The sequence below is a fragment of the Pogona vitticeps genome, chromosome 1 (genome assembly GCF_051106095.1).
Source record: "Pogona vitticeps strain Pit_001003342236 chromosome 1, PviZW2.1, whole genome shotgun sequence".
Classification (NCBI taxonomy): Eukaryota; Metazoa; Chordata; class Lepidosauria; order Squamata; family Agamidae; genus Pogona; species Pogona vitticeps.
This window is the reverse complement of record NC_135783.1, coordinates 178,329,106-178,341,806: the sequence shown is the minus strand read 5'-3', so window position 1 is coordinate 178,341,806 and position 12,701 is coordinate 178,329,106. Positions and strand designations below refer to the sequence as shown.

Sequence of the window (12,701 nt, the reverse complement as noted above, 5' to 3'; positions counted from 1 at the left end):
CACACTGTTTCTCATTTTACAGTTTCAGCATTGCCTCAGTCTCTCTTTTTTCACATTCCGTGTTCCAGTCGCTTGCCCAGTACAGCACTAATTATGCTTTTGGTGCCATTGACTTTGAAAAGTGGTCCTCCTTTTAGTATGTAATAATATACAAATAGCTGAAGATCTGTCACTGTGGTTGCAGTGTGAGGTGGAGGCTGACTTGGTTTTGTAACACAGAGTTTCTGGTTAATCTATAAGCAGCTATTTGAATGGATAATAGTTAATTGCAGTGGAGAGTTGGATTAGATGCCATCTGGATTCTTGTAGATTCTTCGCTGTATGGAATAAATGGTTCTTTTAATATTTATTTTCTGTGTTCTAAATGTCCTTGGCTCTATTGGTAGCTGGCTATAGTAATCCGTGACATAGACATGGCATTGGAAGAAGAGCTAACAGCATGGCACAGTGACTGTTATAGTTCTAGACACACAACATCACAAGTTGATGATAATTTAAGGTGGGATGAATGCAATCGATAATTGAAATCTTGCTAGCCCTGTTCTCCGTTGCCACAAGACAGCAATGATTTGTAATGGAACTAGGACTTAAATGTGTGCTTTCTTGAGACTGTTGTTCACTTTGCTGAATAAGGACCACTTACTGTTTGTGAATAAAACTCACTTCCTCCCCATCAGTTGGTTGGATGGTTTGGATGTATCCATCAAGGGATATTTCTGTGTCTTCTGTCTTGTTTTCTGTCGCTATCCCTACCTGCTATCCCTGCCCTGCCTTTATTACCAGTAGTCTCTCAAAGTATTGCTTCCCTTACTTATAATGCAAATGGCTGCATCTCTTTGGAAAGATATGGCAAGTAATTGGTGCCTGTGAGGCTCTTGGTATACAGTGGTGCCCTGCTTGATGACGATAATCCGTTCCAGCAAAATCGCTGTAGAACGAAATTGTCGTCAAGCAGGGGGAAAAAACCCATTGAAATGCATTAAAAACCAGTTAATGTGTTCCAATGGGCGAAATACCTCATCGTCCAGTGAAAATCCTCCATAGGGCAGCCATTTACCGGCGCCTGTACAGCGAAAAATTAGTCTTGAAAACAGCGCGGAGCCATTTTGCACAGTGGTTGGCCATTTTGAAACCCAACGATCAGCTGTTTTTAGATAGTCGTAAAGCGAAAAATCGGTTCCCGAAGCAGGGAACCAATCATCGTCAAGCGGTTTTTTCCTATTTAAACATCATTTTGCGATCGCAAAAACAATCACAAAAACATTGTCATGAAGCGGATTTGTCATGGAGCAGGGTAATCGTTACCCGGGGCACCACTGTATTTGCCTTATGAGTAAGCAGAGTCTTTCATTGGATGTGGAAGGAGGTATGGGGAGGCTAGTAGAGCTTTTTCTGGTGTAGCTGGCATTTCACACTCACTGAGACTGTAGCATTCTGGGTCACAGTAATTTGAATTTTATATATTTGAATAATAAATAATTCGAGTCACTAACTTGGGGTTCAACATTGTCTTATTTCCAGAGCTCAGGCAATTGCCATTGGACAGGCATTGGTAGATGGCCGCTGGCTGGACTGTGTCAGTCACCATGATCAGATCTTTAGAGATGAATATGCCCTCTACAGACCTTTACAGGTATGGACTTCTTATTGTGGTGATGTGAGGTATGAGTTTTGCTGATTCTAACACTGCTTTTTGTTGTTCAGTGGCTTTGGATTCTTTTTAGCTAGATAACTAAAAACTGAGTGGCCTTCATAGTTTCTGCCAAGATCATATTTCCTAGATGTGTGCTTGCTTGTTTGAAAAGGTGTGAAGAGCAGATCTCATTTCTGATAAACTCATTAATGTCAACTAATTTACTTAAGGTCAAGAAAGGTAGCGAGAAACCTGTGAAACCTTCGGTGGAGAGAAAGGTAGGCATATCCCAGGTAACTTGAGCAGAACCGTTGGCTGGGAGAAGGAGGGGGAGACTCAAGAGGAAGTTTTAAGCCAAGAAAATGATCTTCAAAAATAAGACTTCAAGTTACAAAGCATCAAGTAGGGGGTTCTTCTCAAATATACAGTGATGTAAAAAAAAGTGCACACTCTTCGAATTCCATGGTTTTACATATGAGGACATAATAAAAATCAGTGAGAGACTGATAAAGTCAAACAGAAAATGATTACTTCAAGTTACTGCTCCTGCAGGCTATTGAATCATAAGAGGTACTTAGTTTCCACACATGGCTTCTCTGTTTTGGCTTCTTTGTTTTTGAATAAATCATGTCATGGTGTAATATGTATGTCATGTGTTGTTCATCTGAGGCTGTATTTACCTAATTTTCGGACCTGCTAAGGACCAGATAGTTTTCATCTGTCCTGATATGAAAAAAAAAACACATAGAATTCAAAGAGGGTGTACTTCCTTTTTCAAATGACTGTAGAAAACAGGAGGTCTGAATAAGTCTATAAGGCTATCTACAAAATGTTTCTTGCTAGACCGTGTTAGGGACTTCGCGGCATTTGTAAAGAAATCACATGTCACTGAAAATATTATTACCTGGCTTGGTCAAATTCAAACAAACAAAAAAGGCCAGGCAATTGAGTTATTCCCTAATGTCTTCAGTCTTTAGACAGTAATGACCTCTTCACTGTGAAGATGAATTAGGAAAGCAAATGCACAGACAAGTAGCTTTCTGGATAAGCAGGAAAGACTCATCAGGAAGCATCATTTTGAGTGTAGGAAAGATAAAACATGACACCCATTAGGTTTTGTTCTATTCGAGTTTGCTCATGTGAGGCTGTATTTAAATATGCTGCTGTAGAAACTGGAGCTGATCTGGCTCTTTATGTTAGGACTTGAAGCTGTTGAGATAGTAAAATAAGAAGCATGAAACAAAGTGCACCACTGCCTTGTTAGTGCTCTCTCTGCATACCCCAGAGTAGGTGGCAGAGACTAATTGCTTTGGGAAAAAAATATATATTAACCCATAACAAGTCTCCTGAAGGATGTTTTTTAAAACATGAAATGTCAATTTGGAACGATCATTTATTTACAGCACTCTCAATTTGCACAAAAGATTTTGACTACCTAGAGTAGCCAGAATCATGGTTTAAAGGCTGTGTTTCCTGCATAAAATGCCAGCTACTCTGCAGCTCAGGATGCATGTGTTATTCTTGCATATGGGCTACAGTACCTAGCCAGGAGGAATGGTGGAAGATGCTGCCTTCACTGACCCAGCCAGCCAGGCTCCTTTACTTTGGATTTTCTTAAGAGGACTTTGGTGGAGAACTGAACTCTTTTCCTCCTTGATATATTTGTAGAGGCCTAAAACATTTTGGTGGCGCTGCGGGCTAAACCGCAGAAGCCTGTGCTGCAGGGTCAGAAGACCAAGCAGTCGTAAGATCGAATCCACGCGACAGAGTGAGCTCCCGTCACTTGTCCCAGCTCCTGCCAACCTAGTGCTTCGAAAGCATGCAAATGCAAGTAGATAAATAGGGACTACCTTGGTGGGAAGGTAACAGCGTTCCATGTCTAAGTCGCACTGGCCATGTGACCACGGAAGATTGTCTTCGGACAAACGCTGGCTCTATGGCTTGGAAACGGGGATGAGCACCGCCCCCTAGAGTCGAACGCGACTGGACAAAAATTGTCAAGGGGAACCTTTACCTTTACTAAAACATTTTGAGCTAAAGAATATCTTATGGCCAGTCATGATGTAATTGCATAAGGAGGACAATGGCTTTAATTTTCATTATGGACAAACAGTCCACAGCCCCTTTTAAAAGTGGTTCCCAAGGTTTCTTCCTAACTCAGTTTTTCCTTTTCTATCTGGCCTTTCAGTTTGTAAGCCTGTGGGCAGGGATTGTGATGCAAATTATGCTTAATTGGTGCAATAAATAAGGTGTCAGAAAGCTGGCTTTGTTGGCTGTATAATTTAACTTTTTCCATTCCTGCGGAACTTTTTAAAAAAATCTTTGGTGCAGCATCCCTCCTACTGACATGTGTGAGCTGAGTTTACTGACTTTGACCTTGTTTCTTGATTATTTTATGTGTAATCTTTTTCTCACCAGTATCTGCATTCATACTACTTAAAAACATTTTTAGAAGGTACTAATATTTTATTTCCTATGTCAGTTATGACTTGACAAATTTGTTAGATTCATCTACAAATCTGAATTTATCTTAAAGTCCACAGTCTCTACTTCACAGCTAATCCCCCATAATAATTTTCCCATAAAGCTTCTAGGTCAGAATACTGCTGTGGAAATGTGGAGCATAAAGGAGATTATACAAGTGCTTCCCTCATTCAGTGGGTTGTCTTTTCCATGCCTGCTGGTATACTAGTTGCAAAACAGGGTGTGGAATCAGAGTGGCATAAAAGACAAGCTGCTAGAATGGGCAAGCTACTATATGCTTGCCCTTGGGTGGGTGGATGGTTTTTTGCAACAAGAATTTGGCCCAATTTTGGGAAGTGGGGTGAGTAATGTATTGTTTTGTTTTTGAAACAAGTAATAAAGAAATCAAGCAATGGAATAGAAGACAAATCATCCTCCCACAGTGTCGTTTAGCCTAAAATATGGGATGCAAGATCTTGTGAGGGAACCAATATAAGCATTCTGTTTCCATATGTCTGAAGTGGATGTGTCCATGAAAGCTTACATTAAAATATAATAGTTAGTCTTTAAGGTGCCACATGTTTTTGCCTTTTTATTTATTTGTTTGCTTGTTTTGTTCTGTTTCTTTGGAATTTGCCTGATAATGCTTGCAAAGACTTAATACAGCTGCCTCTCCTAAAACTACTGTATAAGCACTGTTTTATACTTGTCAAGCCTGTTGTATTCTAAAAGGGGGATTTATTTGTGTTCTAAGCATTTTAATGCAATGGTGAGAATAACAAACAAAAATCCATGTTCCCTTTTCCACCTGATCTTTCAGAGCACAGAATTTTCTGAAACTCCTTCTCCAGACAGTGATTCTGTCAACTCTGTGGAGGGCCACTCTGAGCCATCATGGTTCAAAGACATCAAATTCGATGACAGTGACACAGAACAAATTGCGGAAGAAGGAGATGACAACTTGACCAGTGAGTTTCTGTGTCCCTGTTTTAAGAAGGCTTGCCTTACTAACATGTAGATGTTTTACTTTGCTCTGCCTCCTGTTGTGTTGTGTAGATAAAAGCTTTATCTAATCCTTTTAAACAGATGCAGCATTTTCTGCATGGTTTGCTAGAATAGTTTTTCAAGCTTGCATGAAGTGTTTGCTCTAGAGCTGTGTTTTTGTGATTTTTTTAAAAAGCCACCCTGCTTAAAGCAAATGGCCTCAAAATACCACCAGAATCCTAACATAGCCACAATTTACCAGTGGAGGAAAACACTGTCTGTCTGTCTCTCTTTTCTTCCCTTTTCTGTCTCTCTCTGTCTCTTCAACACTGCACTCTGGGCATTGTTTAACTGAGATAATTTCTCTCCTCTCTTTGATACCCTCATGAATATCTGTTATTTGAATCCATCCTCTCCTCCCTGTATCTCTCCCCCCTCCTCAATCAAATCTAAAAGATTCTGCCAGCCCTAGCAAGCGTACCTCAGTCAGCAGCTTCCAGTCTGCCATGGACAGCGACTCAGCTGCTTCCATCAGCCTGAACGTGGAGCTGGACAACGTGAACTTCCATATCAAGAAGCACTCCAAGTATCCACATGTGCCCCCTCACCCTGCCGACCAAAAAGGTATGAGGTAGGAACCCCTTGGAGTTGCAAAGGATAGAAAGCAGGGCTTGGGGAGCCATCTGTCTGAACACTAGTTTGTGCCTCCACCCCCACCCCCCCTGATCCCTGTTTATTCTCATGTCTTTCTCTCACAGTTAAGGAATGTGAATTATTGTAAATAACTGATCAATATAAGATGTTATAAGCTCTGAGCTCGCCTCTTCCATCAGGCATCCTTTTTTTCCACCTGGGTTTAGGTGTATTGAAGAACATCTGCACCTAAGCTTTCATTAATGTCCTTTAGGGATGGCTCTACAGAAGTTTCAGACAGGCAGAAGCCCAGTAGTTCTGATGTAGGTAGAATAACAGTATGGACTCTGCCAAATCAGTGTGATTTTCTATTCTGCCTTTCTCCGTCCATGGTCAAGGCAATTTCAGGAGTTGAGCTTTGATCACCACCCTCTAAAGAAGTCTTCCCCAAACTGGCGTCATGCTGATAAGTTGGACTACTATGAGGTGGAGAGTCTTGGTGGGTTTGAGAGTCATAGTTTCACCACCAGACTGTATCATGGACATGCAGGTCTGTAAATGGCTATTTTTCGGGCTGTTGCTTAGCATCATTTCGGCCACTTTAGAATCATTTGGGTTTTATTATTTTATTAATTTATTATTATTACCGTTAAATACGGTTCATTTATTTGGAAAAAAAATAAAATAAGTAAAAATCTGTTTTTTCTCCCTTCTTCCCCTCCCACCACAAGAATTTAAATTCTGGTTATATGATCTTGTACAAAATTATGAACTTTTCATTTTCCTTGTTTCTTTTGAAGTCACCACCTGAAAAAAACACAGTGGAAATTAGGGGATTTTTAAATTTCTAAATGGCAATACGTAGAAGGTAAATTGCCTGTGCCTCCTTTTGCTCTTAGATGTAGTCATTAAGAGAGAAACTAACAAGTATTACTTTTAAGTTTGAATAGATGGCTGAACTATCACAGCATGGTAACACAACAGCTTGGGTTAGAAAATTCTGTATGAATTGCTATTTGCTGAGACTAATGTAACAAACTAACCATAGTAAAAATTCTTCTTTTGCCTTATGACTTAACAGATTGTTTTATTTCCCTCTTAATATTGCATGTGTGCCAATAATGTTTATTGAATACATCTGAATTTCTGGTGATTATTAGGAGGAAAAGTTGTAAACGGTCAGTATTGCATGCGTTTCACAATAAATCTTGGCAATTTCAGTTCAGGCTTAATTGACCTTGAAAGCTGTACAAATGTGACCAAATTACTCAAGAAAATAACGGGTTCAAGAATAATTTCTGCTTGGCATTTGATCTGAGCCCTCAGAGTCTTGTGCATCTCCTGGATGTATTCTGGAACATGAAAAGGGTGCCGCCTTTCTGGCTCACGTTTTATATGCCAGCTGGGAACTAATTGTGAATCTTCTTCATTTTTTAACAAAAAGTCCCAAGCTAGCCTGTGATGTTCCTTGCCACCATCCACTTACCGTAATTCAGTTTTAGACATTTTAAGCGGAATAGCAGTCTTCCTTAAAAGTGTGTTTATTTTCATATTTAGCACTAGATTCATGTAAGATAATAAGAAAAGCACAGGCATGGCTGATGGGGACACGAAAAAGGGCCTGCTTTATACCAGCTCCCAAATGATGGAATGCTCTCCCCCAGGATATCAGATGGGGGGGGCCCTCCCTTCTATCCATCTAGCGACAGCTGAAGACTCATCTCTTGTGGCAGGCTTTTAACAATAATGATTGAATCCCGGAATGCCTTTCTAAAGATAGTTTTTACTTGCTTTTAGTTCTTCAAGTGTATTTAAATCAGTGCATAGTTTAATTGTTTTTTAATGTTTAACTTATGTTTTTAATTCTGTTCTTTTTAATATTGTGAGCTGCCTTGAGCCCCCTTATCAAGAGAAAGGCAGCCTATGGAATAAATAAATAAATAGATAGACAGACAGACAGACAGACAGACAGACAGACAGACAGATAGATAGACAGACAGACAGACAGACAGACAGACAGACAGACAGACAGACAGACAGACAGACAGACAGATAGATAGATAGATAGATAGATAGATAGATAGATAGATAGATAGATAGATAGATAGATAGATAGATAGATAGATAGATAGATAGATAGATAGATAGATAGATAAGATAATGATCTGTTGAAATAGTAGGGAAAATATGTGAATACATAAACAATGGATCGGAACCAACAAACTCAAACTATGCAGGACTTCAAGAGGATTAAAGCTGAGGAGCAGCTTAATTTATTTCCACACAGAATAGACATGTTTATTTATTTATTTGATTTATACCCCACCCATCTGGCCTGTAAGACCACTCTAGGTGGCTAGAGTTGGCTTTTTGTGGAAAGGCTACCCAGATGTCTTGATATCCAGAACTAATCTTGCTAGTAGTAGTGGCTTAAGCAGAGGATCTGAGCCATGTGCTTCCTCAGGAGCCTGTGCTGCTTATACTGTGCTGTGGAATACATAATTGGCTGGCTATGTTATAGATGGTATGGAAAAGCAATAGCAGAGCCAGCATCGGAATATTGCTATTGTAAATGAGGAAGTGATTCATTCCGCTGCTACAACATGTGATAGGACTGCATACTTTTCCTTGCAGGGGAAGTATGTAATTTTTTCCATTAGTTAGAGCATATGCCTGTTTCCTATGTGTGTAACAATGGAAACCTGAGAGAAAAGGACACTCTTATCTCTGGTAGTATCATGAGAAAATGACTAAATTAAAGCAAGGGTAAGGATTTGGCAAGAACTTCTCCCAACTTCCTGCTAACACCCATTTTGTTTAATGCATTGCACATAAAGGCTTAATGGAAGATTGTTTTACAGTTCTGTTACGTTTGTTGACGTAATAAAATACTGCCTTACTGGATTAGGATTTTATTTTTCCTAATGGATCAACATGGCTCCTTGTGCGTTTTATTCAGCATAAATGTTACTGAAATGAAAGTGGTGCATGCTTTATCTGGTCAGAATCTGTGGGGTCCTGTTGTCTTACGAGATGAACACATTCTGAAGCTGGATATAAGCATAGTGTTAAATTGATACTGCTGGCTGTTAATGCTTTAAAACTGGGAGAAAGTAGTAACATCTATTTACACTTGCAGTTTAGAAGTGTCAGTGCCATTATAGAAGATTTCTTGCGTGAGGGGTTAAAAATACAATGATTTCATGGAAATTATGATCAGCTTGCAGTAGCTATGAGAGATTTTCTAATTTTATTGTAATTAATATCCCATTGCAGTGTTTGTGGCTGTCTGTCTGAAGCTGGCTAAACTGGGTGAGAGGACTGAGGCGGATGGCAGGTTCTACGGATGGGGCTTGGGTGATGTTTTAGGAAGACTGGTTAGTGTTTGAGGTGTGAGTTGCTGAAAAAATGGAATGACGAGAAATTCCTTACTTTCTTTGGAAAGACAGGTGTAAAGAGCTAGGGGAAGAATCTGATTCGCTTCCAGACCCTTTTGAAAAGGCATGCATGGACAATGTGTAGAGGCTGATTGTATTTAAATATTCTCGTGAGCTGTCACTTTCATTGTTCAAAAGCAAGCCGAGGAAACTAGTAATTTCTTCAGGCAACTTAGTTGTCAGGGCAATGATAAATTTAAACAGGCAGTAATAAGATAATTGTGTGCTGCCAAGTCAGTTCTGACTTATGGCAACCCTTTTCAGGGTTTTCTAGAGAGAAGGTACTTAGAAGTGGTTTACCAGAATTCCCTTTCTTCTGGGAGTGCCCTGGGTCTATGCAGCTTGTTCAAGGCCACCCAGACTGGCTCCTCTCTAAGGCCCAGCGGTAATTTGAACTGTCAGTCTCTGACTCCTCAACCAGATACCTAACTCACTGAGCTATCCAGCCAGCTTTAAAACAGACAAGAAAACACACACATTCAGAAATTGTGAGGGAAAGTGAGGTGACAGGGAGAAAAAAAATGGTAAGATCTGCAATTCAGGGGTGATGCTCTTGGTTGTGCAGTCAGCTGTCAAACCTTTACATTAGAAAGTCAGTCAGTTGAACATCACACCATACCCTTTCTCACATATCTCGGTTACAAATTGTGATTGCTTCAAGCTTCAGAACACAAATTTATGTAGTGATGAGAATGCAAGGCCAATCAGCTGCACAACATATTCCCAAAGCATGGCGTCCTTGTGGGATGTTGGTTGGTTGTAAACCGGAATTGGGGAACAGCGTGAGTACAAGGGCTCAAAAGAATTAAGTGCTGCAAATTTTGCATCCACCCTGCTTCAGTAAAGACTGTTCACCTTGCTTGACCTGTCTGATTTCTTGCTTGGCCCATAGGTCTCCACACTGCAAGGCTGTTAAACCATTGTTATGTGTAAATTAGCAAATATACAGTACTGGGTTTAGTCAAGCTGGTTCCATAAATGTGGAAAACAAGGGTGCCCAGTCTTGAATAACCCAGGTGTTGGACTGCAACTCCCAGAAACCCTGGATAGCCAGCTGATGATGAAAGCTTCTAGGAGTTGTAGTCCAAGAACACCTGGAATACCCAAGGTTGGGAACCGTGTATGTATAACATTAGCTGGCAGCCATGCCAACACATCTGATAGATCAAAGAAGAATGAGAAGATCCTCTTGGCCTCTTGGAGTTGTGTCTACAGCAGTGACTAAATGAGTGGCATGAATCATGTCTCCTTTTTTGTTTGTGGTGTGGGTGTGTAAACAATATAATTATAGAGGCACGCTAATGTAACCTGACATTTTTGTCCCCTCCCACATCTGTGTTTCTTCTTTCAGAGTACTTGATTGCTGACAGCGGAGGGCAACAAATGATCTCAATAAGTGACGCTTTTATCAAGGGTAAGTTTACTGGGGGAAGGGGTCTCTCCCTCCTCCCCATGAGAAAACCAGGCTTGGGTAATTTTGGTGAAGATTTTCATTCTCCTCCTTCTGTAACAGGGTTCTAAACAAATTAAATCAGAACAAACCTGGTCTTATTCAAGTCTGAATGAAATCTCTAGGAGTCTGTTCCTGTGTCTTTTAAACAAAGCAACCTCCATGGCTTCTGGGATATTTTCTGTTTGCTTGTCATCCTGAGCTGAATAAGCTGTCTTGTCCGTTTAAATCTGCCTGATGCTTGAACTGATGATCTGGGTTCCGTTTGCGCTCCTCCTTCTTGCATAATGCAGTAAAGTTAATACAGTACCTGTTTCCTGGTCCTGTCAGTTTTTAGACAAGCAAATAAACAAGTATTGTGTAGGCCTATGAGAAAGATGTCATCTCAACAGTTCAAAACAGTGCTTCTGAATCAACAGGGTGTGACCTCCCAACAGGATATATATGCCCTTTCAGGGGAAGTGTGGCTAGTTTGGGGGGAAAAAAGCATTATTGATGTTCATTTGGGTACAGGCAGGGTTGTTAGTACTGTTTGTTTTCTTAGTTGGCAGCTTAGACTGCAACATGTGTGATGCATGACAGGGCACTTGTTGTCTTCCTTTCATCTCAGTTTTATGTTACAGTGTAAAGTTAATTGTGTGCCATTCTTCATTCCCCTTAAAGTTCATTGGGCCACATTCCATGCCCAAGCCCAACTTTTTTTCCTGGTGGCAGTGCTAGATCAAATGTGGGGAGGGGAGGGTGATGCTCACTCACCTCTTCTTCTGTCTGACCCAGTCTGAAAGATTACCCCCAGACCCCACCTGGGTAGTTACTTCTTAAAATGCGTAAGCAACTCCTCTTCTTGTCTCCTGCTGTGTTGCTGCTTGTCTGAATTCATATTGAGCATGCTCAGAGTATTCTCATTCATTGTAACTGCAGTATTTTAGGCATCAAATGCAATTAATGGGAGAGGCATTAATGATGGGAGAAATGACTTTTTAAATTTATTAAAAGAGGCCCCAGGTTTTTTTTTTACAAAAATTGTGAATTACAGAATCAGTTTTGTCGCCAAAATCCTGCTAGTTACTCCTTGCAAGAATAACACAAAGGATATGAACCTTCGGAGTTGAATAGTCTTCAGTTAAAAATCACTGTCGATATCATATGTTGCAGAGTGAGTGAAACAATAATGTGTATGCAAGAGATAAAGTCTGAAGTGATTTCTTTACTTCAGATAATTTACCTCCAAAATTTACAAGGCTTACATTATACTGGCATAAAACTCCAATAGGATTTTAGCTTTCAAGTATTTGTTCTTTAAAAGACAAACATACTGAAAGACGCTTAAACCTTTTTAACTGAAGCAGGCAGTTTTATTCAGACAACAAGCACAGTACCTCTAAGTCTCTGTTTCCCCAGTGGTGTCCTTGATCTATTTGGAATTAATCTGGACAGTTTTTATCTCCACTCCTGTGTTGTGAAGTGAGAAATGTGTAAGCCTGAGACTTGTGCAGTTTAATTTCCAGAATGTGAAGGGGTCATTTGTGCCCCCTTCAGATGTTCCAGGGCTGGAATTCCTGTGATCCTTCACCATTGAGTATGCTGGCCTGGGATGATGGAAAATCCCATCAGGATGGCCACAATTGCCTACCTGTGACAGAATTCAGTACCTTACCTGAACCACAACAAAGAAAGTGCCTTGGCAGAGCCACCTGGTCAGCTTTCTTGGCTTTGCACAGATGTAAAGCTCTGTCTTCCCAGGTGGAACCCAACACATTGGGTCAAGTTAGATTATCTATTGATCTCTGTGCATAAGAGTGTCCCTTGTTAGAGGAATACACTCACATGTGATAACCAAGTCACTGTGGAAATGGTTTGATTTTTTTTTCTAAATCTACCCTTACATGCGTTAATGTAAAAATTATCAGTATATTTTTTTAATTGAAGAAAAATTAGAGCTGTAGATACAGAAAACAACTAAACATAAATGACATTATTAATTTGTTGTATTTATTAGTTTGATTCTCCCTCTTTTCTCTCAACTTGAACTCGAAGTCCAAAGCTTCCTTGGGCTTGTAGAACAATGTCCAGAAGATGAGTTTTGTTTCGCTCCCAGCCT

At 40.2% G+C, this 12,701-nt stretch overlaps 1 protein-coding gene across 9 annotated transcripts in view; it reads left to right on the top strand.

The window, feature by feature from the left end:
• The window catches only part of PIKFYVE (phosphoinositide kinase, FYVE-type zinc finger containing), a 102,184-nt gene that overhangs the window by 34,544 nt on the left and 54,939 nt on the right, over nt 1-12,701 (top strand). For 3 of the 9 annotated variants that reach the window (XM_078379439.1, XM_020780705.3, XM_020780712.3), the window contains 5 exons: nt 1,522-1,633; nt 1,864-1,911; nt 4,917-5,064; nt 5,537-5,704; nt 10,502-10,564. In XM_078379439.1, coding sequence (XP_078235565.1) covers nt 1,522-1,633; nt 1,864-1,911; nt 4,917-5,064; nt 5,537-5,704; nt 10,502-10,564 — 539 coding nt within the window. The remainder of the gene's footprint in view (nt 1-1,521; nt 1,634-1,863; nt 1,912-4,916; nt 5,065-5,536; nt 5,705-10,501; nt 10,565-12,701) is intronic. The other 6 variants (XM_078379429.1, XM_020780708.3, XM_078379437.1 and 3 more) reach the window with 3 other exon arrangements.